Source organism: Salvelinus namaycush, chromosome 3 (genome assembly GCF_016432855.1).
Source record: "Salvelinus namaycush isolate Seneca chromosome 3, SaNama_1.0, whole genome shotgun sequence".
NCBI classification, from domain to species: domain Eukaryota; kingdom Metazoa; phylum Chordata; class Actinopteri; order Salmoniformes; family Salmonidae; genus Salvelinus; species Salvelinus namaycush.
The window spans coordinates 71,664,457-71,690,394 of NC_052309.1; the positions used below are offsets into that span (position 1 = coordinate 71,664,457).

Consider the following 25,938-nt stretch of genomic DNA (forward strand, 5'->3'; position numbering starts at 1 on the left):
GGTGTGCCCAAGAAATCTACGAATACACTAAATGCAACAGCGCGCTCTGTTGGTCAAATCATGCACAATTAGGCTACAGCTGGCTCGAGAAATGCTCCATTCAAACTCCTTGCCACACGTTAATTGCGTGCAAGGTCCTGTTCAATACCCACTGCAGAGTAGGCTAATAGCCTACTTTTATTATTGTGATTATGATTATTAGTTTCACGGATTAGGCTAATAGCCTTTGTAAGAGCAGAGGAACATTGCCTTTGAATGTATTATAATTGCAGTATCATCCACGTTGTAATGAAGATTCAAGAAAGCCTAATCAGAGAGACTGGTTCAGTTTCTACTGTTACTAGAAACACACACAGAGACGATTTACGATGAAGGCTGATTTATTATTTTCTTCCAAAAACCCATAAAACCAAATGGGGAAAAATACAAACTGAGCATTTTACAGAAGGCAAAAAAAACAACAACAAAACATGTGCGAGTAGGTAAACCTATAGTTGTGAACAAGTAATACAAATATAAATGTATAAAAAAGAAAGTCAAACAAATATAAAACGTTATAAAATCCAATTGCGAAGGAAATCCTGTATTAAAGGTGGGGGGGAAAATGACTTAAAAAGACAAATCCAAATTGAGACACCAATGAGTATACAAAAGATTAAGAACACCTGCTCTTTCCCATGACAGACTGACCATGTGAATCCAGCGGAAAGCTATGATCCCTTATTGAAATCACTTGTTAAATCCACTTCAATCAGTGTAGATGAAGGGGAGGAGACATGTTAAAGAAGGATTTTCAAGCCTTGAGACAACTGAGACATGGATTGTGTATGTGTGCCATTCAGAGGGTGAGGCAACTCCACATTAGGAAGGTGTCCCTAATGTTTGGTATACTCAGTGTATTTTTCTATTCTGGACTTCAATAATTTTTAAATGATATTTTTATGCATCACTACTACTGTAGATTAATGTCATATATTATTATAATTTTGGTATACCTATATTACAATGCAAATTCTTCATTAGTTCCATAGTCCATTCTGTCACTTTCTAGTTACCAACCAATACAAAAAGGGTGACCACTGAACAGGGATTTGAACCTTGCCTACCCCCTTACACACCCTAGTCAGCACCCAACCACCCCACGTCACTCCTTCCCTCAGTAAAACCACTCATAAAACCTTTATTCAAGAAAATAAACAATCTTTCATTTCAGAAATGTAGTACCTTTATTGGAGAGTAGCTACCATTTCTAGTTGCCTTCTCATGAACATTACAACTGTTATTGACCTCAACGATAATGCTGCTGTTTCCAAATCTTTTGTTGGGAATTATCTGTCTGGTCAATAGACATGATTATCTTTACACTCAAATTGATCACCACAACATACAGTGTAACAAAAGAGTTGTTATGAGGGGAAGATATTTGGATAAAAATTCTGAAAAAATTGTTACCACAACTAAAATGTGGTTGGAAGTTAGCCAGTAAGACCATCATTTCAAACAACAGTATCCTGATAAGGGTGCTGTAGGCCTCATCACAGCTAGCTGTCTGACATCTAAAGTAGCAATGCTGTGTGTAAAGTTTGTCATCTGTTAACAGTGTTGAAGATCCATACCGTTATCTATGTGAAATTTGGATTGAATAAAAAGACACTATCAAAAATACTTTAGGGTAAATAAAGGTTGTGTAGAAACCTCGATCTATTGTACTGAATTAAACTGGAGTCCTGTATCAGAATTGTTTTAGCACCAATCAGCTGACTGATACAATCGATAAAGGACACTTCAGAGAGATATGTGTATTTTAGAATGAAATGGGTGATTTTGTAGTTTTAGAATGATATGGGTGAATTAATAATTTTACAGTGATACGCGTGACTTTATGCATTTCATAAATGATTGTGATGAGACACAACATAGTCCTACTGCGTCATTGCAACTGATCGATTATCAATGATATATAGAATTACATATATTGCTTGAACAGTAATAAGTAACAAATTCAACGGAAACAAAAAATAAGCTACAATAATGAACTACGGTAAAGTAATACAATCTTGCTGATCTAGTGGCAATAAAAAACACAAAATGAATGTAAGTGGGATTATTGCTGAGTTGAGTTTGTGTGTTGAGCTGTTACAATGGCAATTGCTTATTCTGTCACGTGAATATTATCTGAGATTGATTTCAACCAACACTGTAACAAAAAAACGGACTCTTGTGCGTAAACAACTATATGTGAGTATAGCATCACAATGAATTCCTTTTTGTTTAAAGAAAAGATGCGTTAGGATTGTGTCAAGTGCTGGGTTTCATGCCGACGTGCACATACAGTACATACAGAGAGAACAGATAGAGAGAAGAGGAAAAAGACCATTACAATCACTCTCTCACACACAAATACACACTCACACACACACATACACGAACACACACACATATACACAGATATCAACACTTGTGGTGGAATGGTTGAGGAGCTGGTTGAAGCGGTGCTGCTAAATTCACCAAAAGGTATCTAACAGTGTGGTCACTTTGTTTCACCAGAGGGGGGAGAGGATCCCAAAAGAGGAGACTTTGGTGATACCTTGAGGGTAAAACAATATTGTAAATCATCACCTGATGTACCCACAAATGAGTGTGTGTTTGTTTTTGTTCAAATGTTAACGGAAATTCTCTGTTTGACAACACTTACAGGGGAAGGAGGCTTGGCGAAGTTGAGGTGAGCGTAGAGAAGCACAGCGATGTCATTCTGACTGGCCTCCAGGGCTATGGACAGGGCTGAACTGCCATCCTAGAGGAGAGAGAGATAATAACCATAGGTTGGTTGCCAAAGAGAGACAGGGTGAGAAAGACAAGACAAAGTAGGTCAGGCTGAGGGAAGGATGAGAGACAGGGTTGGGAGCTGGTGCACAGAGCTGCACCGCCGAGAGCAAAATAGAGAGACAGAGAGAAGAGAAAGTATAAAACAAACAGTCAAAGACACTGTATTGACATGGGAGACAGACTCACAGATGCTGTTAGACAGAGAGTAGGGAAAACGGGGTGGGAAAACAACTAAGTAAAATGCTATGTAAAATCCTAGAAGTTTGGGAGTAGGCTTGTTGACTCACGTTATCAGTGAGGGTGACATCACAGCCTGGCACAGACAGCAGCTGACGAACGATGTCGACGTGGCCGTGCTCGCAGGCACACATGAGCGCCGTGGAGCCGTCATCGTCGCGGATGTTGACCTGTGCCCCGCAGGAGAGCAGCGCCCGTACCATGTCCCCTCGCCCGTGACTCACTGCCAGCATCAACGCCGTCTGACCCGCCTAACAACATACAACAGTTACCCGTTAGGAAGGCCACGAGTTTTACCAGTCTCTTGACCGTGTGACCTTCTGACCTGGAAAAACTCCAGGCAGTAGTTATAAGAGCTGGCCTAACACTAACAGTCAGCTTTTCTTACACAAAATTACAAAACCATCGGAGGCAAGAAAAGACATGTCCTGGCCCAACATAATCATTTGAGAATTTTAATTCCATCAGAACATAGATACAATGTGGAGCTATCAGCAACATACATGCAAAAGAGCCATCTAACTGAAGTAGCTGAAATAGCCATTTTGTCAGGGGCTTGGGAGGGATGTCATTGGTCTGCCTGAGCTTGGCTGTGTGCAGGGAGGCCTGCTGTCCAGCAGGGGGCATAGTGTACCTGGCTGGCTTTGGCGTTCACATCCCCTGTGCGCAGCAGCTGCAGGACGGTGTGAAGGTCACTGTCAGAGTGGAAGGCAGCCAGAGCTGTCAACATGATGGCTGTGTACCCGGCCTTGTTCTGCTTGTCAGCGTTACACAGGCCTGACAGGGAGAGAGCGACCAGGGCACGTTTATTATGGGAATATCCCTAAGCCATTCCACTAACAGTCATGCAGTACATAAAGGTTATACATACAGTCAATTGTATCTATGGCTCTGTGGCAGACCACAAGTCTGTGTTAGATATACACATTCATACAGTGCTGATCCATGTACTATACAAACAAACCAAACACTTACTTGTCCACCATAAAAGTAAACCACTATTCTCTTGTCTGTAAACACACACATCCCCCAGTCACTCACCAGTGTCCAGCAGCAGCTTGACCACAGGGAAGTTGGAGTGGGAGACGGTGTAGTGCAGGGCCGTGTTGCCGTTGCCGTCGGCCATATTGACCACAAACTTCAGCAGCTGTGGGGAGACGGAGGAGAAGGTATCCATATAGGCCCTGACCATGGCAGTGTCAGCTGCCTTGTGACAGGACACACGAAGCCACTCCTGGAGCACCATGGTGTAGGCTGTCCTCTGAAGAGGGAAAACACAGAGACCGGTCTCAGACTAACAACCAGACAGGACTGGTCAAAGTAACTCACACTGTTTATGATACACAGATGAATGTAGGCCTAACAGTTTTAGCTTAATGGGATAACACAGTATTGTAAAGTGCAGGAGACCAGAGTTCAAATCCCCGTCGGTTACATGAACACAATCGTGTAGAAAGTGACTATATGAAATGACAAGTCACAGATGAAGTCCTCTAAACTGGCATGGTGGGCAGAGTAAAAGAGGAAATGTGTATAATAGCATACCGCTGCTTGCTGGCTGAAAGCATTTGGTTCACCCAGGGCTTTCTGCAGGGCATGGAGAGATGCCATCAGGCTCTCACTGAACTCCAGTCTGACAGAGATGAAAGAAAGCACAGCAAATTCAAACACACACACACACACATACATACATACATACATACATACATACATACATACATACATACATACATACATACATACATACATACATACATACACAATATCATATTGCACTTGAGATCATTAATGGAATGACGAATCTACTGAATAGAGTTTTTAAATGGTTATGCTGGTTTACCTGGTTTCTTGATTGGCTGCTCCAGTAGCACTTGGGGCGTTTCCAGGTGCTGGTGTCGAGGCTGATGATTGGACTCTCCTCTGCTGGGTGCTTTGTTCAGTAGCTGACGATTGGGTGGCCCAATGCTGAGGGGCGAGGTCAGTAGTTTGTGATTTGATGGCATCTAGCTGAACGGTGACATCAGTGGAACTTGATTGGGTGACACCCTGCTTTACTTCCGGGTTAGTGGCTTCTGGTTGGCATCTGGGTGGCTTGGGGGGTGCAGAACAGGTAGCAGCTGATTGGACGGTGCACTGCTCAGGTGTAGTGGGTTCAGTGCTAGTATTTATGGAGGTACACTCCTGAGGGATGGGGTCTGGGACCGATGATTGAACAATACTCCCCTGACGGACACAGTCATTGGCTGGAGACGGGTAGGTAGTCTCAGTGGGGGCAGAGTCAGAGGCACATTGTTGCACGGCAGTGTTCAAGGCTGGTGATAAGGTGGCTACATGCTGCAGTCCTATGCTTATGGTTGCTGATTGGCTGGTGCTCCGCTCAGAGGCAGGTTCGCAGGCTGGTGGTTGGACGGTAGTGGCTGGGAGCGGGGTGGCATGCTCTAGCCTTGTGGAGGAGACTGGGACTGCTGCTGCTTGCTGGTGCTGTCCCGCTGCAGACTCTGGTGCTTCTGGGAGTTTCTCTGTGGTCTCATGATATTCACTGGCATCACTCTCCTCTGAACTCTCACTGCTACTGTCGTCTGAGGAGGTGGACTCATACCTGCAGGACAGAACTGATCTATCACACACGTCAACTCACCATCTCTGTAGTGTAACATGAATACACTGTTACACATGAGCAATGTCATACACTATCAATAACACACGTACCCTCCATTGACTCCAGTGAACTGCAGGTTCTTCTTGCTGGATGGAGAGCCAGGTTCTCCTTCTGCCTTACGTTTCATAATGGACCTCAGGGCGGTCTGGGGAGAGGCTCCTGCAGCTGGAGAGAAGACCCAATGTTGCCACAATGTTATGTTACGTCAGGGACAGTCAGCGGGAGGGTTAAGGTAAGGAGTCGTACGGTCCATAGCTACCTGGTGGGTCTTCTTGAGACTGGACGGTGTTATGGCTACCTGGTGGGTCTTCTTGAGACTGGACGGTGTTTATGGCAGTGTGCTGGGTTGTCTCTCCTTCCTTCAGATGCAGCAAAGCCATCCGATTACCAATGGTGTCAATGGCGATGGCAGGATTATTGACAGGCACCGAGGTGGACAGCTCACTTCTTAGGACCTCTCGGACCTGTTTGGAGGAGATGGCGATGGGCAGCTCAACAGCTGCATCTAGAGGAATGGGAAGGAAGAGGACAAAAGATGGAAGGTATCAACAATCAAAGAAAACACATGGTTTGTACAACTAGTTGTTATAGAAAACATTTGTACATTTTACAGGAGCATATAGGGGTAAGGGCCTTGCTCAGGGGCACATCGACATCATCTTTCACCTAGTTGGCTCATGGATTTGAACCAGTGACCTTTAGGTTACTGGCCCAACGCTCTTAATCACTAGACTACCTGCCACCCCATTTAAACCTACTTCATTTAATTTGATATCACTTGTCACTTATCATTGAAGTCAGACCTACCCTCTGGGCCCAGGGCCTGTGCATGTCCTCTGTGGGTTCCCTCCAGGACTGTACCACCTGGAGGGAGGGAGGGGGAGCTGCACCCCTCTGCTCGAAGCAACGTGCCCACCCCTACCACAGTGGCTGGTTGCTCCAGCGTGTACACCTGGATTCCCACAGTCCTCTGCGCCCGGTGATGGGGCTGCTGGGTAAAGCTGACTACCGTTTGCAGGCTGCGTCCCTGCTGCTCCTGCCAGCTCAGACTGGTGGCCCTGACCGAGTGGTTTGCCTGGGGGGCCTGAGCCTGCCTCTCCCTCTGAGCTGCCTGCACCTGCTGCTGGGCAGCCTGCAGCTCCTGCATCGTCCTCTTCAGCTGGCCCTCCAGCTGGCCCACCTGGCTCTTCAGGGCCTCTGTCTCCGGCACCAGCCCCAGGTCCTGCTCCTGCACCCCAATGCACACATCCACCTGCTGGCTGCCCCTCGCCTCCTCTGGTCCCACCCCAATGGTACGCACTTCCCTCTGCCCAGCCGGCCGCGCTCCACCCACGATCACCGTGTCCTCAATCTCACAGCCTGAGTCTGCCTGCGGCCTGGAGCCCTCAGGACTGGTGGGGGACAGAGGCTCTGCTGCAACCCTGGTGGTGGCTCCAGCTCCAGAGCTCACCTCCTCCTCTGGGATGTCGATGTAGAGCTCCCCTCGGGGCCGGCCCACTCTGCCGAAGCCAAGGGTGTGTCCCAGAAACTTCTGGCTCTTCAGCTGGACGCTTAGCTGCCTCTTTTCCTCCTGCAGCACAGAGATCTTCACCTGGAGCACGGGGATGGTCTTCACCTGCTCCTCCAGCTCCCGGATCTTCCTGAGAGCCACCGCCATCTGCTCTCTCACATGCTGCAGGTGGGCCGGGGTGGGCGACACGGGCGTGGACAGGCCGGAGCTCATGGGGGTGAAGGAGCCCGTTCCTCCTCCATGGGTGCGGTTGTAGCTGTGGGCGCTGCTCAGGGAGGTGGTGGATCCGGCCATGCTGTTGTGCATGCTACCAAGTGTGCTGGAGAACCTCCTGGGGCCCCCTTCTTTCTCTTCCTCCAACTTCCTGCGGGCGTCCAGCAGGGTCTTCTCCACCCGGGCCGTGCTGAAGCTGGGCCTCTGGGAGTGGGAGTTGTGTGGGTGGTAGCCCGGGGCGCAATAGGAGAAGGATGACTGGCGGCTGTCCTGGCTGGTGTTGGAGCACAGGGACTCTGTGGAGGTCCACCAGGAGCCTGTGTAGCCGTACCCCCGGGGGAGAGACCCGTAGCGGGGCCGGCGCTGACCGGGCACCTTCTTGATGGTGTTTCCCTTCTCAATGTCGTTGACATACTTGAGGAAGTCTAGGTCCAGACGGTAGCCGTAGGGGGTCTCCACAGAGTAGGGCGCCTCCTGCTCCTTCCCGTGCAGGGAGGGGGGAGCGGACGGGGTAAGCTTCCCTGCAGGGAACAGGAAATAGAGTTAAAACAAGCGGAAATCTGCCATCTAATCTCAGACTCAGACTTCAGAAAATAACATTATCTCTCGGGGATACTGAGTGCTTGGGTATGCACTCTAATAGTAGCTACACAAATTAGATAGAAACAAAGTTTGATAAATAAAGTAGTCGGTTATAGCCAGACCTTGATTGGTTTAAGATATCTAAAGACTTTAGGTTGATCTAAGTTATTTTGGATGTTAAACACTTTAGGCCAAGGCCGATTAGGTTAAATCCTGGACTGAAAAGCATGCCCAATGGAGAAACTCCATTGAAATTACTTTATGGTCTTAATCTGTGTCTGGGAAACAGTCCCTACACGAGAAATAGATTATACACTCACATGATAGTTTGTGGGAGATGATTCAGTATTATGATGTTAAGAAATAGAAAGAGTAGAGTTAGGACCATACCTCCTGGGAAGCTGGGGTCCATGTGCAGCACCTGAGCCATGATGTCACACGTTCACCCACAAAACCTCACCTGGGGGGAGAGAAAGACACAGTCACACAAACCTATCAAACACTTCCACAACACAGTCAGAATAACTACTCCTAATTGAGCAACCCACTGTAAGATATTTGCCAATACATTGTACACAAAGGGGGGATACCATAGATACACCAGCAGGGGAAAGGCCAGTGAAAAAAAGGTGAAATCTAGAACCTTAAAGGGTTCTTCAGTTGCCCCCATAGGGAAACCCATTGAAGAACCATTTTTGGCTACAGGTAGAATCCTTTTCATTCCAGGCAGAACCCTTTCCACAGAGGGTTCTACATGGAACCAAAAAGGGATATACCTGGAACCAAAAAGGATTCTACCTGGAACCAAAAAGGGTTCTCCTATGTGGACGGCCGAAGAACCCTTTTGGAACCCTTGTTTCTAAGAGTGTAGGGTCACAATGACAACCCTTGTAGTTGAAGAGTCTCTCTCACGAGGGCGGAGTAGTATAAGCTGGGTTAGTATTGGTCAATATACTGCTTCTTTGTTGGGATGGCCTGAGAGTTTAATTGGTCATACTGTAGGATGGTCATATGGTGGGTTGGCTATATCTAACATCTTGTGTATGTCCCTAAGAATCTCTCTGTGTGATATATTTAGCCTCAATTGGCCATTTCTCTGCTTTTCTGCCTGCTTATGTTCTTTCTGCTCGATAGCACATCTTTCTGCTCGATAGCACATCTTTCTGCTCGATAGCACATCTTTCTGCTCGATAGCACATCTTTCTGCTCGATAGCACATCTTTCTGCTCGATAGCACCTCTCTCTGCTCGATAGCACATCTTTCTGCTCGATAGCACATCTCTCTGCTCGATAGCACATCTCTCTGCTCGATAGTACACCTTTTGTTTGTTTCTGGTTCTAATATTCCGAGGAGGAGAAGAGTTAGAAGGGGAAAGTTTCCTGGCAGCTTATTCCAGGAGAGAGGTTGGAGGCCAGTTACAACCTTATTAGGAATCGTTTGTGAACACTAACAGAGGTTCTCGATTTAGGGTTTACAGACACTCGCCCTTTCTTTCTTTCTCTCCCACTCTTTTTCCATTTATTTTCCCCTCTCTGTCTCTCTCTCTCTCCCTCCCTCCTCTTTCATTCTTTCTCTCCCCCTCTACTCGTCAGCTGACGATAAAGAGATTTCAGCTGACCACTGTCTCCCCTCATCCCCCTTCCCCCTCCGCTTGCTCCAATACACTCAACCCAGGATAGTACATTCACCACATTAAACACAATCAAGACAATGACCAAATGCACACTGGGATCGACACTGGGAAAACCAATGCATATTTCATGTTGTTGTGTATGTTCTTTCTATTCGCCTAGTAGATGTCTTGCTATTGGTGTACTAACATTTCTGTTTGGAAGTTAATAGTGATGGCAGAGCTATTTTTCTGACACCCTTTGCAGTTTCTGTTTGCTTGTGGCAAGAGGAAAGTGACATGCTGCCAGCGATGACATACTGCCCACAATGAGGGGTCTCAGATTCCGTGTGTCTCCCCAGCCACTAAATATTAACTTTCTAGGTCATTCTTTTGTGGGAACTGGGGATGAACTTTTTCAGCATTACATCTCTTGCATTAGACACTGGAGCTCACCAGCTGAATCTGTAAAACAGATATCAACAGTTTGGACCTGAGTTGATTTTGTTCTCAGGGCATACTTAGTTCATGCCCAGTTTTCTGTTCTGTTCCATCAGCAAGAAATTAGTCTCTGCTCATTTCAATTTCTGTCTCTCCCCTCGCTCGTCCTCTCCCTCCCTCTAATCTCATGACTCTCGTCAGCGCCTGTTTATGCTCTTGCCCGTTTCAGGGAAAGTAGGGCACTTGGAAACATTGACTAAATTGACTTGGTATTTTTGAAGCCTGAATTTCTCTGTATATTGTAGCTCTCCCTATCTCTGTCTTTCTCATACTGTTATGGCCACACACACAGACATGCACGCCCATGCAAACACACACACACACACAGATACGCACACGCTCACGTGCCCACACGAACCCCCCCTCCCACACACACAAAGAATGCAAAAAAAAATTATATGATCAAAAAAGTGTTGATAAGATCAAATGTGACCTCTGCAAAATGATGGAAGGACATGTAGTGTTAGTATCAAAGTAGTTGCAACAAATCAAATGCCTTCGGAGATTTATTGTTTCATGTGTATTTCCTGGTATGAGTACAGTATGAGTATGAGTACAATGCTTATGTGAGCGTATCTGAAATATGGAATGTGAGTGTCAGATGTCTCTGTGTGTGTGTGTGTGTGTGTGTGTGTGTGTGTGTGTGTGTGTGTGTGTGTGTGTGTGTGTGTGTGTGTGTGTGTGTGTGTGTGTGTGTGTGTGTGTGTGTGTGTGTGTCTCTGAGAAAGAACAGGAAGGGGGCGTGTGTGTGTGTCATTGAGAGAGTACAGGAAGGTGGAGGTCTGGTTGACAGGGGCACAGTTGATGAGATATAATTAGAGTGTTCAGTTCAGCTACACAGCGTGACAAACATCCCAGCCCTCAGCAATGACGACGGCCAAAACTCTCCTCTCTACACGCTCCTTCTCTCTCCTCCTCATACTAACTCTCAATTTAGTTTAATATTCCTTTCTTTTCCTACTCACATCAAGTGAACACGTACTCTGTTACGGGCCGCTTTCTTCTCTCTCTCCTCAATTTAACGCTTTGCCTGGTGCTCCAATTCCTCCCCTCCCCCAAACCTTCTGCATCTGCCTCTACACCAGTGCCTTGTTGGGTGTTTGAGTGTTTGTGTGTGTGTGTGCACATATGCGTGTGTGTGTGTGAGCATCCGTGCATGTGTTTGTACGTGTGTGTCAACCCTTAAGTGTGTGTCTGCCGTGTCTGTGTGCTCCACCATGTATGTGGGTAACCTTACTCTCTCTCTCTCGGCTGTAAACAGTGTTCCATTGAGATGACAGTGAACAGAGTCCAGTGTACCCCCCTGCTCCTCCTCAGCAACACCAGCACAGTCAGCCAACCATTCTTCAGTGATACACTCCCAGACCCAGACTTTAACCTCCTCCTCTCCTCCAGCCATTCTCTACCCTCCTCCAGGAGGAATGAGTTGCCCCAGACTGATGCCCCCCTCCCCACATTCCAGACCAGCGGAAGTTAACATTGCCCGCCTCCCCTCCTCCCCACATTCCAGACCAGCAGAAGTTAACATTGCCCGCCTCCAGGGTCCCCCACTCTGACTATTATGATTAGAAATCAAGGGGGGAAAAACTCAGATCCTTCAAGCACAAAATAGGATGTCTCTGAGACTGCTGATGTCCTGTTGGATGCCAGTGTGGCTACGTGATTGCTGCTTTGCTACTTTTAAATCATTGTGACTTGTTGCTTCACTGATACACCGAAGCCGTTTCAGAATGTGCTAATATACCGCTACATTGTTATTACACAGTCCCTCAATAAAAGCTACAGATGTCCCTCACCTGTATCAAAACATACATACCATATTTCTTACCACACATACACAATGCACATATCTTTGTGATCAGAGGAGGGAGACCATCATGGTTAGTAGGTAAGATACAGTAGGTTTAGTTCTGGAAGAAAACTCTCAGGGCTAGAACTTCAGTCAGGTCCAGAATTGTTTGCACCCTTGATAAAGATGAGCAAAAAAGACTATAAAATAAATAATACAAATACTGAGATACTGTATGCAGATGTTTTTTGGGAAAAATTATATTTTATACTAATACAATTGCTCAGAGAAAGAGGGGTCAAAATGATTGCCACCCCTGTTTTCAATTGCTTTCAATACCTCACCTTGCGAGGATAACGGCACTGAGTATTTTCCTAAAGTGTTTTATGAGTTCAGAGAACACATTGGGAGGGATCTTAGACCATTCTTCCATAACACATTTTTACAGATCCTTCATCTGCTGTTATGGACTGCCCTCTTCAATTCAAACCACAGGTTTTCAATGGGGTTCAAGTCCGGAGACTGAGATGGCCATTGCAAAATGTTGATTTTGTGGTCAATTAACTATTTCTTTGTGGCTTCTGGTGTGTGCTTGAGATTATTGTTTTGCTGGAAGATCAACTTGCAACCAAGTTTCAGCCTCCTGGGTAAAGTTATTTTGGATCTCAGTGCTGAGTTTGATACTATTGATCATAACATCCTAGTTGCCCAGCTGGATAGGTGGGGGGAATCTCCGACGTTGCCCTCGACTGGTTCAGGTCATATCCATGTGGTAGATGCTTCTCAGTGAGCATGGGTGCTTCAGTATCATCCCTAGCACCTATTCACTATGGTTTCCCTCAGGGGTCAATTCTGGGCCCCATCCTTTTTCCCCTGTACATGCTTCCCCTTGGTGACATCATCCGCAATAATAACATTCAGTTTCACTGCTATGTAGATGACACAAAGCTTTATTTACCAATCAGACCCAGTGACCAAGCTTGCGTAGCTACCCTTCACAAGTGTCTTTCTGACATCAAATGTTTGATGTCTGACAATTTTCTCCAGCAATGACAAGAAATCAGAGAGGCTGTTTTATTTGGTCCCCACCTTGCTAGAACCCAGATTGTAAATAACCTTGGTAATTTGTCGACCAATGTAAAGCCTACGGCCAGAAGCCTTGGTGTCTTCTTTGACCCTGACCTAAACCTCGAGCTGCATGTAAAGAAAGTTGTCCAGTCCTGCCTTTATCACCTAAGAAATACAGCTAAAGTCAAGTCTTTTATTTCAATCACTGATCTGGAGAAAGTTATACATGATTTAATTTCCTCACACCTAGATTACAGTAACTCTTTGTATAAATGTCTCAGTCAGAAATCACTCCATCGTCTACAGTTAGTTCAAAATGCTGCAGCTCGGATTTTAACAGGCACTAGAAAATGTAACCATACGACACCTATTTTAGCTAACAGTCACTTTCAGAATAGATGTATTAATCACGTTTAAAGGAAAGACTCACCCATTTTGAATGTTATATTGTTTTTGGGTATCTCTGAGCGATGTTCTATCGATTCCTGCGGTCATTTCATGTTTTCATGTGTATTTGATCTCTTGCCGTTCACACAGGCAGAAAGACAGCTGACATGACATGGCATTGTGACCAGCACTCTCACTACACTGTAAGTTAAGAGGAAAATGACTTTTAGATTGCGAAAACGTCAAACATACATGTCAGTTTTCAATACTGGGTGGCTAACTAGCTAACAAGGATTTTTCCTTTAAGACTAGACTTGGTTTTGCCCAATCCTACATCTCAGATCTTTTATCTCCCTACGAGCCAGGACGCGGCCTGAGATCCTCTGGCAGGGCACTGTTGGCCATTCCAAAGTCTAGAGTAGATCAGGCTTGCAGATTCGGTGTCTCTTTTTAAATGACTGCTAAAGACACACTTTTATAAAGATGTAGGATTGTAATGTAGGATTTCAGTTAGCTATATTTTGTCAACAGTTGCCAAAGAGCTCTATTTTCATGTCATTCAAAAAACATAAACGCCTGGAGTTTGCTAAACAGCATTGGCACTTGGATTGGAACCAGTGCTATGTTCAGATGACATGAAAATAGAGCTCTTTGACAACACACACTAGTGGTGGGTTTTACATCTAAAGAAAGATGCATATGAAGAAAAGAACCCCATAACTACTGTAAAATATGGTGGTGGATCTTTGATGTTATGGGCCTGTTTTGCTTCCACTGGTCCTGGGGCTCTTGTTAAGGTCAACGGCATTATGAATTTTACCCAGTACCAGGACTTGTGGTTTGAATTGAAGAGGGCGCAGACGAAGAATATCAAAGATCTGGAAGGATTATGTGTGGAGGAATGGTCTAAGATCCCTCCCAATGTGTTCTCCAAATATATATATATTTTTAACGGCTCAGTGTCATTATCTTCGCACGGTGAGGTATTGAAAGGTATTGAAAGGTATTGAAAGGTATTGAAAGGTATTGAAAACAGGGGTGCCAAACATTTTGAACCCTATCTTTTTGAGAAAAATTGCTTTACTTGTTAATCAAAATCTATTTCTCTGAGCAATTGTATTAGTATAATAATAATAATAATATAATTTCCCAATTTCTTTGAGCATTCAATATGTCTCAGTATTTGTATTATTTATTTTATAGTCTGTTTTGCTAATCTTTATCAAGGGTGCCAATAATTTTGGACCTGACTGTACGTCCAACACATTGTCTCTATTCACCGTCTTACCTCCTTTTTATTGCCACGGCAAGGGATGAAGCCGTGCTTATAGCAAAGTAAGAAATACCTTGAATCCCACTACCCAGAGAAAATCATGGAATTTTCCACCCATGTTTTAAATAGCTGCCTTTTATGTGATTGCTATTCTACACAGGTTTGGGAATGGTTTATGAATTAGGAAAAGAGGGATTTAGTTTCTGCTCCATACCAGCTGCTCAGAGTGCTGCAGAGTTGGTCTCTCCTCCCCAATCTCCTCACTCTGGCTTCTCTTCTGTCCTCTTTTTCTTCCCTCCCTTCTTTCTCACGGTCAGCACCTGAGCACAGCATGGAGGAAAATAATGGAAAGATATTAACATTTATATTAAGAAATCATAACATCCATTTCATAATCCTACTGAGATAGAGATCAGAAAACAGAAAAGACCAGAAAGACCCACAAAATAAACTTGGGATAAATGCAACCAAGTTCCAAATGAAGCACATCATTGAGGTACCAGGTGAATCTTTAACCAGCCATCAAATCTCAAAACGTCCATGACAACTCTAACAGGTCCATCCCAGCCTCTCCAGAGGGCTACAAACAGGCCTCTCTTACAAAACAGGGATTACCCAATGTTTAGGCAGGTTACCAAGAACTGGTTAAGATTAAAACACCCAGGTCTAGAGTAGAAACCCAACCTCAGAAACACATTCCACTGCCTCAGAGTGACAGCTCCTCACATGGAAAACATCCTTTCCATCTCACTACAACATGCCAGTCATACTCAGGAGTAGATGGACCTAATTTCAGAGCAACAACAGACCTCCATGCAGCTAGTGCCTTTAGAAAGCTTCTCATCCGTCTGAGTCTGAACCACAACAACACAGACTGCTGTATGGCTAATCAACCAAGGCTGGCTGGGAACCTCCCTGTCATGACATTGAGCAATGTTTTCATGCACTTCTTGACTCACACTCTTGAACCCAGTGCCATGTAACACACCCCTCTGGTTTCACAGGAACACCCCAGTATCTTGCCAAGGCATCTCCACGACATGACCTATACTTACGCGTGATTTGCAAGGAATACAGCCAATATTCCCTATCTGCAAATCCATGTGATTTCAGATTCACAAATACGTGCAAGTTCCAGGAGATAAGCTGCATGATAATGGAGGTTCTTCCTTGTTCTCATACCTTGGCTTTCACTGCAACGTCTGGGACTTAACTAGTACATTTCATTGTGGAGTTGTGGCCAAATGACGTCAGCGGTTTCCATTTACAGAATGTCACATTATGAACTTTTATCTTACTCAGTCCATTGTTGAATACTTTTGTCATGGGACAGAGGGAGGGAAGGAGAGAGTGAGAGAAACAGAGCCTTATAGAGGAACGACAGCCAAATCACAATGAGCCATTCATTCAGCCTCTAGTTCCACAGCTGGTTCTAATATAAAGCTAGGAGGGGCAAAGAGAGAGAGCGCGAGAGAGAGAGAAGCAGAGAGAGAGAGAGCAAGAGACACACACACACGATCAACTCATATTTACATACATAAATAAAAGAATGAGAGGGAGGGAGAAAGAGAGGCAGAGAGATGGCGAGAGAGACACATAGATAGATAGACAGAGAGAGAGATAAGAGAGACTGTTACAGCCAAGAAAATGAGCCTCAAAACAAACGTAATGGTGTCTGAGGCCCTGTTGTGGATCCAGACACTGTCAGAGAGCGGAAATACGAACAGGCCCAGTGATGACGAGCAACCAATGTCTGGGAGGTCTGTGTACATGTCTTAGACTCCTACTCTTATCAGTCATCACAAATCAATACAAATGTGATTCTATCATACTAGAAGGCATCAGTAAATATCACAATAGAGTATAATAACAGCGGAATAACTAGTCTATACAGACTATAAAATGTCATAACTAAACTAAAACTACATACACAGTATATACCAACATACACAGTATATACCAACATACACAGTATATACCAATGTGTATGTAGTGCCCAGTGTTATGAGGTAGGCTATGCAAACTTTTGTACATTCTTGTTTTTGTGAAAGAGTCAAACAGTTCTGAAGAGATAGGTTAACACACACTCTCACGTCTGCACCGGCTACCCTTTCATCACACAGCTGAAAACACACACACACACACACAGGCACAGACACGCGCACACACACACAAACGAACATACGCACACACTCCAGGATCCTTTGAACCCATTGGACTCCCACAAATCCACAAAAACAGCTGAATCATTTCAGTACATTGTTTCAGGTATAAGCTCTGAAGAAACAAATATGGAGGGCATACTGTAACTCTGTTCTTATCTTCCATCTAAACATACTGGGAAATTGTAGTACTGAGTACCAAATCCACCATGACAGTAGTAACCTTTCAACAGCAGCAGTGAGATGATGACATGTATACAGTACACCCACTCAAAAGATTTCACCATGCAGAGGCATTCAACACCACAACCCCTCAACACTAGACCCCAGACTGGAAGAGTGTACATCATGGGTCACCCTTTCTCACTGTTCATTATAAAGGCTAGACATCATTGTTGTGCCATGAAAATAGCTTATTGTGGGATTGCCTGAAGTCTGATGAAGAAAGGGTTACAGGAAAAGGAGCTCCATCTCTGTATTCCCTCAGGACCCAGAAACAACCCAGTCACTTCCTCCAAGCCCAGGAGAAAAAGTAACAAGGAGAGGGAGAGGGAAAATGAGACAGAGAGGGAGAAAGAATGAGGGAGTAAAGTAAAGAGAGAGCAGGAGAGTGGAGGTACAGTATGTGAGTGAAAGACGGAGAAAAGAAAGAGGGGTGGGGGTGTGGGTGAACAACAAGAGGGGCGAGACTGGAGTGGGGGAGAGAAAGAAAATAGGGAGGGAGAAGAGAATAACTTTTAAAATGGAAAGTTCTAGAATGAGAACACCATGACTGTTCTAAGATTTCGAATCCACCAGTATGAGTCATTGAAACTCCCAGCGGCCACACCATAATGTTGTGTCCTCTGCTCTTGCCAAAACAGGGCAGACATCACAGGGATTCAAGAGGGTTAAGAGGAGCTCTTGACCAAGGGTGAATTACGTTTCAAAAGATCTTTCTTCATCATCTGAACTTGATACGCCTGTAAGATTACCATCATATTTTGAACATTCCACTACTGGTTTAAGGATAAAAAAAGACTCACAATAGAAACCCAGCACAAAGAGACAGCACTTCTAGTTCCTAAATGAAGCTGAATGTTATTTTGTCAGCACCCAGGCTACTTATGATTGACCTGTCCAATGAGTATAATACTACGGGGGGGGGGGGAACTGGAACAATACATGGTAAAATTGGAACTATTACAAAAACTCTTTTGGAAACCAACAAATACATACATCATGCTGGTGTTACATTATTCGCTGGAGGAAAAACCTTCATTGCTCTTTCTGCATCTGCTGGGGAGTGCTGCATGTGACCCTAACTCTCATCCTAACAGATGGCTTAATTTAGCCAACTGGTCATGAATTAATAACCAATGACCAATGAATTGCTGTCTCTACTCAGAAGTGGCAAAGATGGTAGCCATTTATCATCATGTGGTTACTTTACAAGTAAACCACTCTTTCTAGAACAAATGTCATGCATCATTCGCATGAAAAACAAGACTTTCACATGTGAATGAGGAGGACAGATGCTCTCATATGACCAGGGTATAACAAATTACTGTGAGGGCGATGTGCTTCTGAATAACTAATAGTGGATTTGAACTAGGAACAGTGAAGTCAAATCAAATTTTTCAAATCAAATTTTATTTGTCAAATGCTTGGTAAACAACAGGTGTTGATGAACAGTGAAATTCCATCTTACGGGCCTTTCCCAACAATGCCGAGAGAAAATAGAGAAATAATAGAAAAGTAATAACACATAATAATAAAAGTAATAATAAATACACAATGAGTAACGATAACTTGGCCATAATATATACACACAGGGTGCCAGTACTGAGTCATTGTGCAGGGGTACGAGGTCATTGAGCTAGTACATATAACTAGGAATAAAGTGACTAGGCAACAGGATAGATAATAAACAGAAGCAGCAGTGTAAGTTATAAGTAAAAAAAGTTCATGCGAAAAAGGTTGAATGCATATAGTCTAGGTAGCTATTTGATGAACTATTTAAGTAAGTATTTAGAAGTCTTATGGCTTGCAGGTAGAATCTGTTCAGGGTCCTATTGTTTCTCTGCGGTAGCTGAGAAAACAGTCTATGACTTGTGTGGCTGGAGTCTTTGACAATTTTTAGGGCCTTCCTCTGACACCGCCTGGTATAGTGGTTCTGGATGGCAGGGAGCTCGGCCCCAGTGATGTACTGGGCCGTCTGCACTACGGCTCAGCTTAGCGATCGGATGCCAAGCAGTTGCCATACCAAGCTGTGTTGCAGCCAGTCAAAATGCTCTCAATGGTGCAGCTGTAGAACTTTTTGAAGATCTTTTCAGCCTCCTGAGGGGGAAGAGGTGTTGTCGTGCCCTCTTCATGACTGTGTTGATGTTTTTGAACCATGATAGATCCTTAGTGATGTGGATACTGAGGAACTTGAAGCTCTTGACCCGCTCCACTACAGCCCCGTCAATGTGAATGGGGGCGTGCTCGGCCCTCTGTTTCCTGTAGTCTACGATCAGCTCCTTTGTCTTGCTGACTTTGAGGGAGAGGTTGTCCTGGCACCACACTGCCAGGTCTCTGACCTCCTCCCTATAGGATGTCTCATCATCATCGGTGATCAGGCCTACCACCGTCGTGTAGTCAGTAAACTTATTGATGGTGTTGGAGTCGTGCGTGGCCACACAGTCGTGGGTGAACAGGGAGTGCAGGAGGGGACGAAGTACACACCCCTGAAGGGCCCCTGTGTTGAGGGTCAGCGTGGCAGATGTGTTGTTACCTGTACTTACCATCTGGGGGCAGCCCTTCCAGGATCCAGTTGCAGAGGGAGGTTTTAAGTCACGGGGTCCTTAGCTTAGTGATGAGCTTGGAGGGCACTATGGTGTTTTGAATGCAGAGCTGTAGTCAATGAACAGCATTCTCTTATCCAGGTGGGAGAGGGCAGTGTGGAGTACAATAAAGATTGTGTCATCTGTGGATCTGTTGGGGCGGTATGTGAATTGGAGTGGGTCCAGGGTGTCTGGGATGATGGTGTTGATGTGAGCCATGACCAGCCTTTCAAAGCATTTCTTGGCTACAGATGTGAGTGTTACTGGGCAATAGTCATTTAGACAGGTTACCTTGGCATTCTTGGGCACAGGGACTATGGTGGGCTGCTTGAAACATGTAGGTATTACAAACTGGGTCAGGGAGAGGTTGAAAATGTCAGTGAAGCCTTAACCCAGGCAAGCTATGTAGCCTATGCCCTGTTACTGCAAGCAAATAAGACGACTGTTTTTAACATTAAGGAGTAGGGTCTGGAGAGAAAGACGGCATGCTGCAGAAATAGTCTGGCCCATACAGCCAGGGAGTGGCCTTACTGCTTGACCTGGCCTCAGCCCTGCCTGCCTGCTCACATTACTGGAACAGGAGAAGAATAAACATCAGCATCACAGCTGCCATTGGTCATTGTGTTGACCCCTCCGAATGGAAACTGTCTGGCTAAGGGTGGGGCCTAGAGACAGGAATTGCAACAGAAACAAAAGAAGAAAAACCGTATGCATTAGAGAGAGAGTTGGAAGGAAGGAATGGGAGAGACAGCGAGTGAGAGACTTAGTGAGAGAAAGAGAGAATTCCTGTGCAGAGGGGGAGGCAGAGGGATACGGGTTGATGGAGGCCAGAGAGGCAGTGTTCTGGAAGGATTTTGGGGAAGGTTCAGGGGAGACAGAGACGAAGACCAGAGCAGAGTTGTTAGTCCGGTCAGGCAGGGGAAAGCTGGTCAGACTCACAGCAGTTTTGGGGTTAAAACCTCAGGTCAGTGGAGCCAGTCAGTGGTGGTCACATGCAGCACAGTGGGGTAACGGAAGGAAGTAGTCAAGCACTGAAGCCCTGATGATGTGTCTAAGTGATCCGTTCACCGGAATCCTCATTGATTGTTTCCTGACTAACTCAATGAGTGAAGTAAATTAGATAACAACAAGCAGGACTTGAACCACACCTATAGACGTGGCAGGTATACACAAACACACAACAAGGCATTGGGAGGTTGTTGCGAGTCAGTGAATAGAACAATCCATCTTCCCTTTCGGAAGGATTCATGTATTAAGAAGGATCGCTCCAGAGATTAGTCCAGCAGATAATGATGTCATGCTTCCTTGGACTCTACATGCATGATCAAAGAATATGTTGACTGAAAACATTAAAGGATTTGTCTCTGGCTGTAGGTCTGGATAAATAAGTAGGGGTATTAACCCTCAACGGCCAAATCCCCCAATCTGGCCCCATTCTAATATCCGAGCTATGTCATCATCCCCTGCTATAGCTAAATACATCTGCACCTCTCCAAAGCAATGAGTGATCAGCAGTCATAAGCGAGGCACTATAGCCTACAGGCTTCACCAAAACAGGTATTAATACTGAGAATTTAGTGATAAGTTACTCTCATATTCATGTAAAAAATATTGATATTCTATCAATAAAAAGGTGCACAAACTGTGATCCATTTTCCCACCAAAACAATAAACTTATGTTTGGGTGAAATTTGCATAAAACTATACATTATGTCCAAATGTGTATTTGAGCTGTAGCCTATTACACCTTCTATGGCAGTAGTGTAAGGCTCAAGTATAACATGCCTTTCTGTCCAGAAGTAGAAGGATTTCTGCTCACTGAATCAGTAACAATTATTCATTGACTGATGTGATAGGACTGGTTTCCAGACTCCACAAGAGGACATGAACTGTAAAATGGCAGAGTGAAATATAACTTGACGGGCTACACGCATTAACTCACAGAGCGTCTGTAATTATATTCCACTACCTGATTCAAGATGATAGGCAACTCTAAATGAATTGCTCATGTGTGTAACCATGCTTTCAGCTGAACAGAGGGGTGTCAGCAAGGGAACAGTCTGGCCCGCTGTGACCTGTCCGCAAATTCTAATAAATCCAGACAATCACAGACATGAAGCTTCATGCAGGTTAATGGCGTAATTCCATTAGTCTAGCTAAATCATTTAAATGCCCAGCGTGTGGTCCACCGCTACAAATGGGCTTTATAACCTTGCATTCCTCCATTTGGTATTCCACTACAGCGCCCCTCGTTCCAAACGTTGTAATCGGGAATGTGGTCCTGGTCGGTGAGACAGTTAGGCTACGCATTCCATCCCCGCTGCTGCTGGCACGAGCATGGGATAACGCCAACTGGGCACCTTACATTCTAGGACACCTATGGAGACCTGTGTCGGTCACCTATAAAGTAGTCCTAGTCTGTGTGAAAGCAGACTGCTATCAAGTGATCAATGATTGATCAAAGGACCCCATACAATTATATGGACCTATCTAGACTGCAACCTATTCCCACAAAATGACACTTGAGTTGTAGCCATCTTCCCCAAAGTTTAACAGTTTAATAATGACCAATAGACAAACCGTGAAAATCATTAGTAGGCTATTAGGCCTACAGGCGTTAAATGTTCTTCCAGACACTGCTTCTTCTAGAGAGGAAAACCCGATAGAATGAATTCAACTTTTTGTTGAGGCATCACTCCCTTAGGCCCTATACCTTTTGAGGCAGACATCCGTTCACTGAACTGACCACCAGTCACGGACGGGCGGTTAAACCAGACCAAAGTTTAGGGCAGAGCGGCAATGAGAAAGTGATGAACATCTGGAAGTAAGCTAATGAAAAGTGGAAGAATGGAAGGACCCACCCTCTCCCTGGAGTAACGGCAATCACGGGGTTTTCTTTTAATAAGGGAATAATCTTAAAGTATTCAGGAATTCAACTTCAAAACTAACTTTGATTGAAGAAAGAACCTGATCGAAAAACGTTTTAGTTGAAGTTCCTAATTTTTAAAAGTTTAGCCAAAAGAGTGAGGGTGGCAAGTTTCCAAAATGTTCCAGAACGCAAATATTAACTAAAGATCTTCTCTTCAATTTTAACAATAACCTCAGTGAAAATGTGAGACCGCTCTCTCAGCTGTCAATAAAATTCAGCCAACATGAATGACCTATTAACACAAAAGGTCTCAGCGATAACACACGCGCCAGTACCCAATGCATTGTGTGCGCTCCCTCGAGGAGCGCATTATCGCCAATGATGCTCAGCCAAATAGCCTACTATGCACGAGAACAAAACCACTCATTAGGCCATTAATACTTATAGTAATATTTAGGGTAAAGTGTACACCAATTCATACAAACATAACGCAGTTAAATAGGTAGAGAATGGGCAATAAGAGACCCGTTACTTCGAGAAGTAAGACACAAACCCGGGAACGGATAGGACAAAAGAAATATTACGCAAGACACCATTTTGGACTTATTAATTGAGCAAATGTTAACATACAGGCTGCTGGGAATTAAGAATGTATGATCTTATCAAAAGGCTGTTGTACTTACCTATCCTTATAAATCCGTTCAGACTTCTTGGGCCAGGAGCGCTCACTGACATGGAGACAAAAACACCGCAGCCAAGCGGTCAGAACCCCCTCCCTCCGCTCTTAAAGGGCCAGGAGCGCCTTAGACCAGAACAGTACCTTAGGCTAAAAGCCTCATTCCACTCAGACATCTCTGCATATTCATTCAAAATTGTAAAATGTAAGAGTTGTAATTAGAGAGTCGTCGTATTAATGGCTCAGTGTGACTTATAGAAATATAGCCCAATGCAAGGGTGACCTAAAGTCCGTCAGCATTGCTCTTTCTTTCCATTATTTTTATGGTCCGCGTAACATGACGTCATACTATAGTCTCCCCTGGAATCTAACCGTGTCTTACAGAAGACTAAATAGTCGATTGAGGGACGTAAATGTGGTTACTGTTTTACAGAGAATGGATACACCACAGCTATATCACTGATTGATTAATGCCTAAAAAGGGTGGGTGTGTTTTTATTGAAGTGGTACTGTATAGCGTGTTACATATCAATAAAACACACTACATCCATACGATTGGCGTTTACTTTGGCAGACAAACATTACGGCTACAATGTCAGGCACACGGGCACAGGAAATTAATTGCACGATGAAAAATAACAGAAAGGGGCGCATAGTCCGGCTTGAGCCGACATCAGGTTCAAATAGAGATCTGAGGAGTCTGCTCTGCATTGTCTGGCCAATAATTAGGTTGGTTCATGTCTGCAAAGACGCGTCCTGACAGCCAGATGACTAAACCCGTTCAGTTGCTCCAGGATAACCCATCCACAGCCTATTCATTATCCATTCGAAATGGAATGTTTACATCTCTTCTCAATTTTTTAAATAAAGCAATAATATGCCATATGTCGATACACATAAAAATCAGATATCCATCTGCATTATTAACACAATATACTAAAGGCCTATAGCCTATCAATTAATAAACGAAGATGTTAAATAATTGAGTTGTTTAAATATTTCCCCTGTATGGTTTAATCCAGTCCAGGGACTCATATTACCAGGGCAGTAAAACCATGTGTCTGAATGATTAACCCTCTCAAGGGTATATACAGTACAGTGGATTCGTATTACCAGGGCAGTAAAACCATGTGTCTGAATGATTAACCCTCTCAAGGGTATATACAGTACAGTGGATTCGTATTACCAGGGCAGTAAAACCATGTGTCTGAATGATTAACCCTCTCAAGGGTATATACAGTACAGTGGATTCGTATTACCAGGGCAGTAAAACCATGTGTCTGAATGATTAACCCTCTCAAGGGTATATACAGTACAGTGGATTCGTATTACCAGGGCAGTAAAACCATGTGTCTGAATGATTAACCCTCTCAAGGGTATATACAGTACAGTGGATTCGTATTACCAGGGCAGTAAAACCATGTGTCTGAATGATTAACCCTCTCAAGGGTATATACAGTACAGTGGATTCGTATTACCAGGGCAGTAAAACCATGTGTCTGAATGATTAACCCTCTCAAGGGTATATACAGTACAGTGGATTCGTATTACCAGGGCAGTAAAACCATGTGTCTGAATGATTAACCCTCTCAAGGGTATATACAGTACAGTGGATTCGTATTACCAGGGCAGTAAAACCATGTGTCTGAATGATTAACCCTCTCAAGGGTATATACAGTACAGTGGATTCGGAAAGTATTCAAACCCCTTGACTTTTTCCACATTATAGACTTATTCTAAAATGGATCAAATAAAATTCCGAATTAATCAACAAACAATACCCAATAAACAAAGCGAAAACATGAAAACAGGATTAGAAATGTTTGCAAATGTATTTAAAATAAAAAACAGTAATACCTTAATTACATTGATATTCAGACCCTTTGCTGTGAGCTCAGATGCATCCTGTTTCCATTGATCATCCTTGAGATGTTTCTACAACTTGGAGTCCACCTGTGGTAAATTCAATTGATTGGACATGATTTGGAAAGGCACGCCCCTGTCTATATACAGTTGAAGTCGGAAGTTTACATACACCATAGCCAAATACATTTAAACTCAGTTTTTCACAATTACTGACATTTAATCCTAGTAAAAATTCCCTGTTTTAGGTCAGTTAGGATCATCACTTTATTTTAAGAATGTGAAATGTCAGAATAATAGTAGAGAATTATTTATTTCAGCTTTTATTTCTTTCATCACATTCCTAGTGGGTCAGAAGTTCACCAACACTCAATTAGTATTTGGTAGCATTGCCTTTACATTGTTTAACTTGGGTCAAACGTTTCAGGTAGCCTTCCACAAGCTTCCCACAATAAGTTGGGTGAATTTTGGCCCATTCCTCCTGACAGAGCTGGTGTAACTGAGTCAGGTTTGTAGGCCTCCTTGCTCGCACACGCTCTTTCAGTTCTGCCCACACATTTTCTATAGGATTGAGGTCAGGGCTTTGTGACGGCCACTCCAATACCTTGACTTTGTTGTCCTTAAGCCATTTTGCCACAACTTTGGAAGTATGCTTGGGGTCATTGTCCATTTGGAAGACCCATTTGCGACCAAGCTTTAACTTCCTGACTGATGTCTTGAGATGTTGCTTCAATATATCCACATAATGTTCCTTCCTCATGATGCCTTCTATTTTGTGAAGTGCACCAGTCACTCCTGCAGCAAAGCACCCCCACAACATGATGCTGCCACCCCCGTGCTTCACAGTTGGGATGGTGTTCTTTGGCTTGCAAGCCTCCCCCTTTTTCCTCCAAACATAATGATGGTCAT

The 25,938-nt window shown here is 44.2% G+C and overlaps 1 protein-coding gene across 3 annotated transcripts; it reads right to left on the minus strand.

Annotated features, from left to right (window-relative positions):
- Positions 1-747: 747 nt before the first annotated feature.
- LOC120037027 (KN motif and ankyrin repeat domain-containing protein 2-like) lies at positions 748-24,995 on the minus strand. Of its 3 annotated transcripts, none has more exons than XM_038983262.1 (13): positions 23,174-24,995; positions 14,870-14,975; positions 8,418-8,487; positions 6,530-7,966; positions 6,021-6,227; positions 5,773-5,887; positions 4,904-5,662; positions 4,609-4,696; positions 4,105-4,324; positions 3,698-3,840; positions 3,114-3,314; positions 2,696-2,794; positions 748-2,587 (listed from the first exon to the last, which is right to left on the minus strand). In XM_038983262.1, the coding sequence occupies exons 3-13, from the start codon at positions 8,455-8,457 to the stop codon at positions 2,531-2,533; spliced, it is 3,366 nt and encodes a 1,121-aa protein (XP_038839190.1). In that variant the 5' UTR covers positions 8,458-8,487; positions 14,870-14,975; positions 23,174-24,995; the 3' UTR covers positions 748-2,530. The 3 variants fall into 3 exon arrangements, with proteins under 3 accessions (XP_038839190.1, XP_038839181.1, XP_038839187.1); XM_038983253.1 differs by having other exon boundaries at positions 5,982-6,227; XM_038983259.1 differs by lacking the exon at positions 14,870-14,975 and having other exon boundaries at positions 5,982-6,227.
- Positions 24,996-25,938: the final 943 nt, after the last annotated feature.

Excerpts from the sequence above, each read along its gene's own strand:
- LOC120037027 (XM_038983259.1), bottom strand. The coding sequence starts at position 8,457 with ATGGCTCAGGTGCTGCACATGGACCCCAGCTTCCCAGGAG. Across the intron at positions 4,697-4,903 it reads GCAGCCAATCAAGAAACCAG|ACTGGAGTTCAGTGAGAGCC; the intron begins GTAAACCAGCAT and ends CATCTCTGTCAG. Across the intron at positions 2,795-3,113 it reads ATGTCACCCTCACTGATAAC|GATGGCAGTTCAGCCCTGTC; the intron begins GTGAGTCAACAA and ends TCTCTCCTCTAG.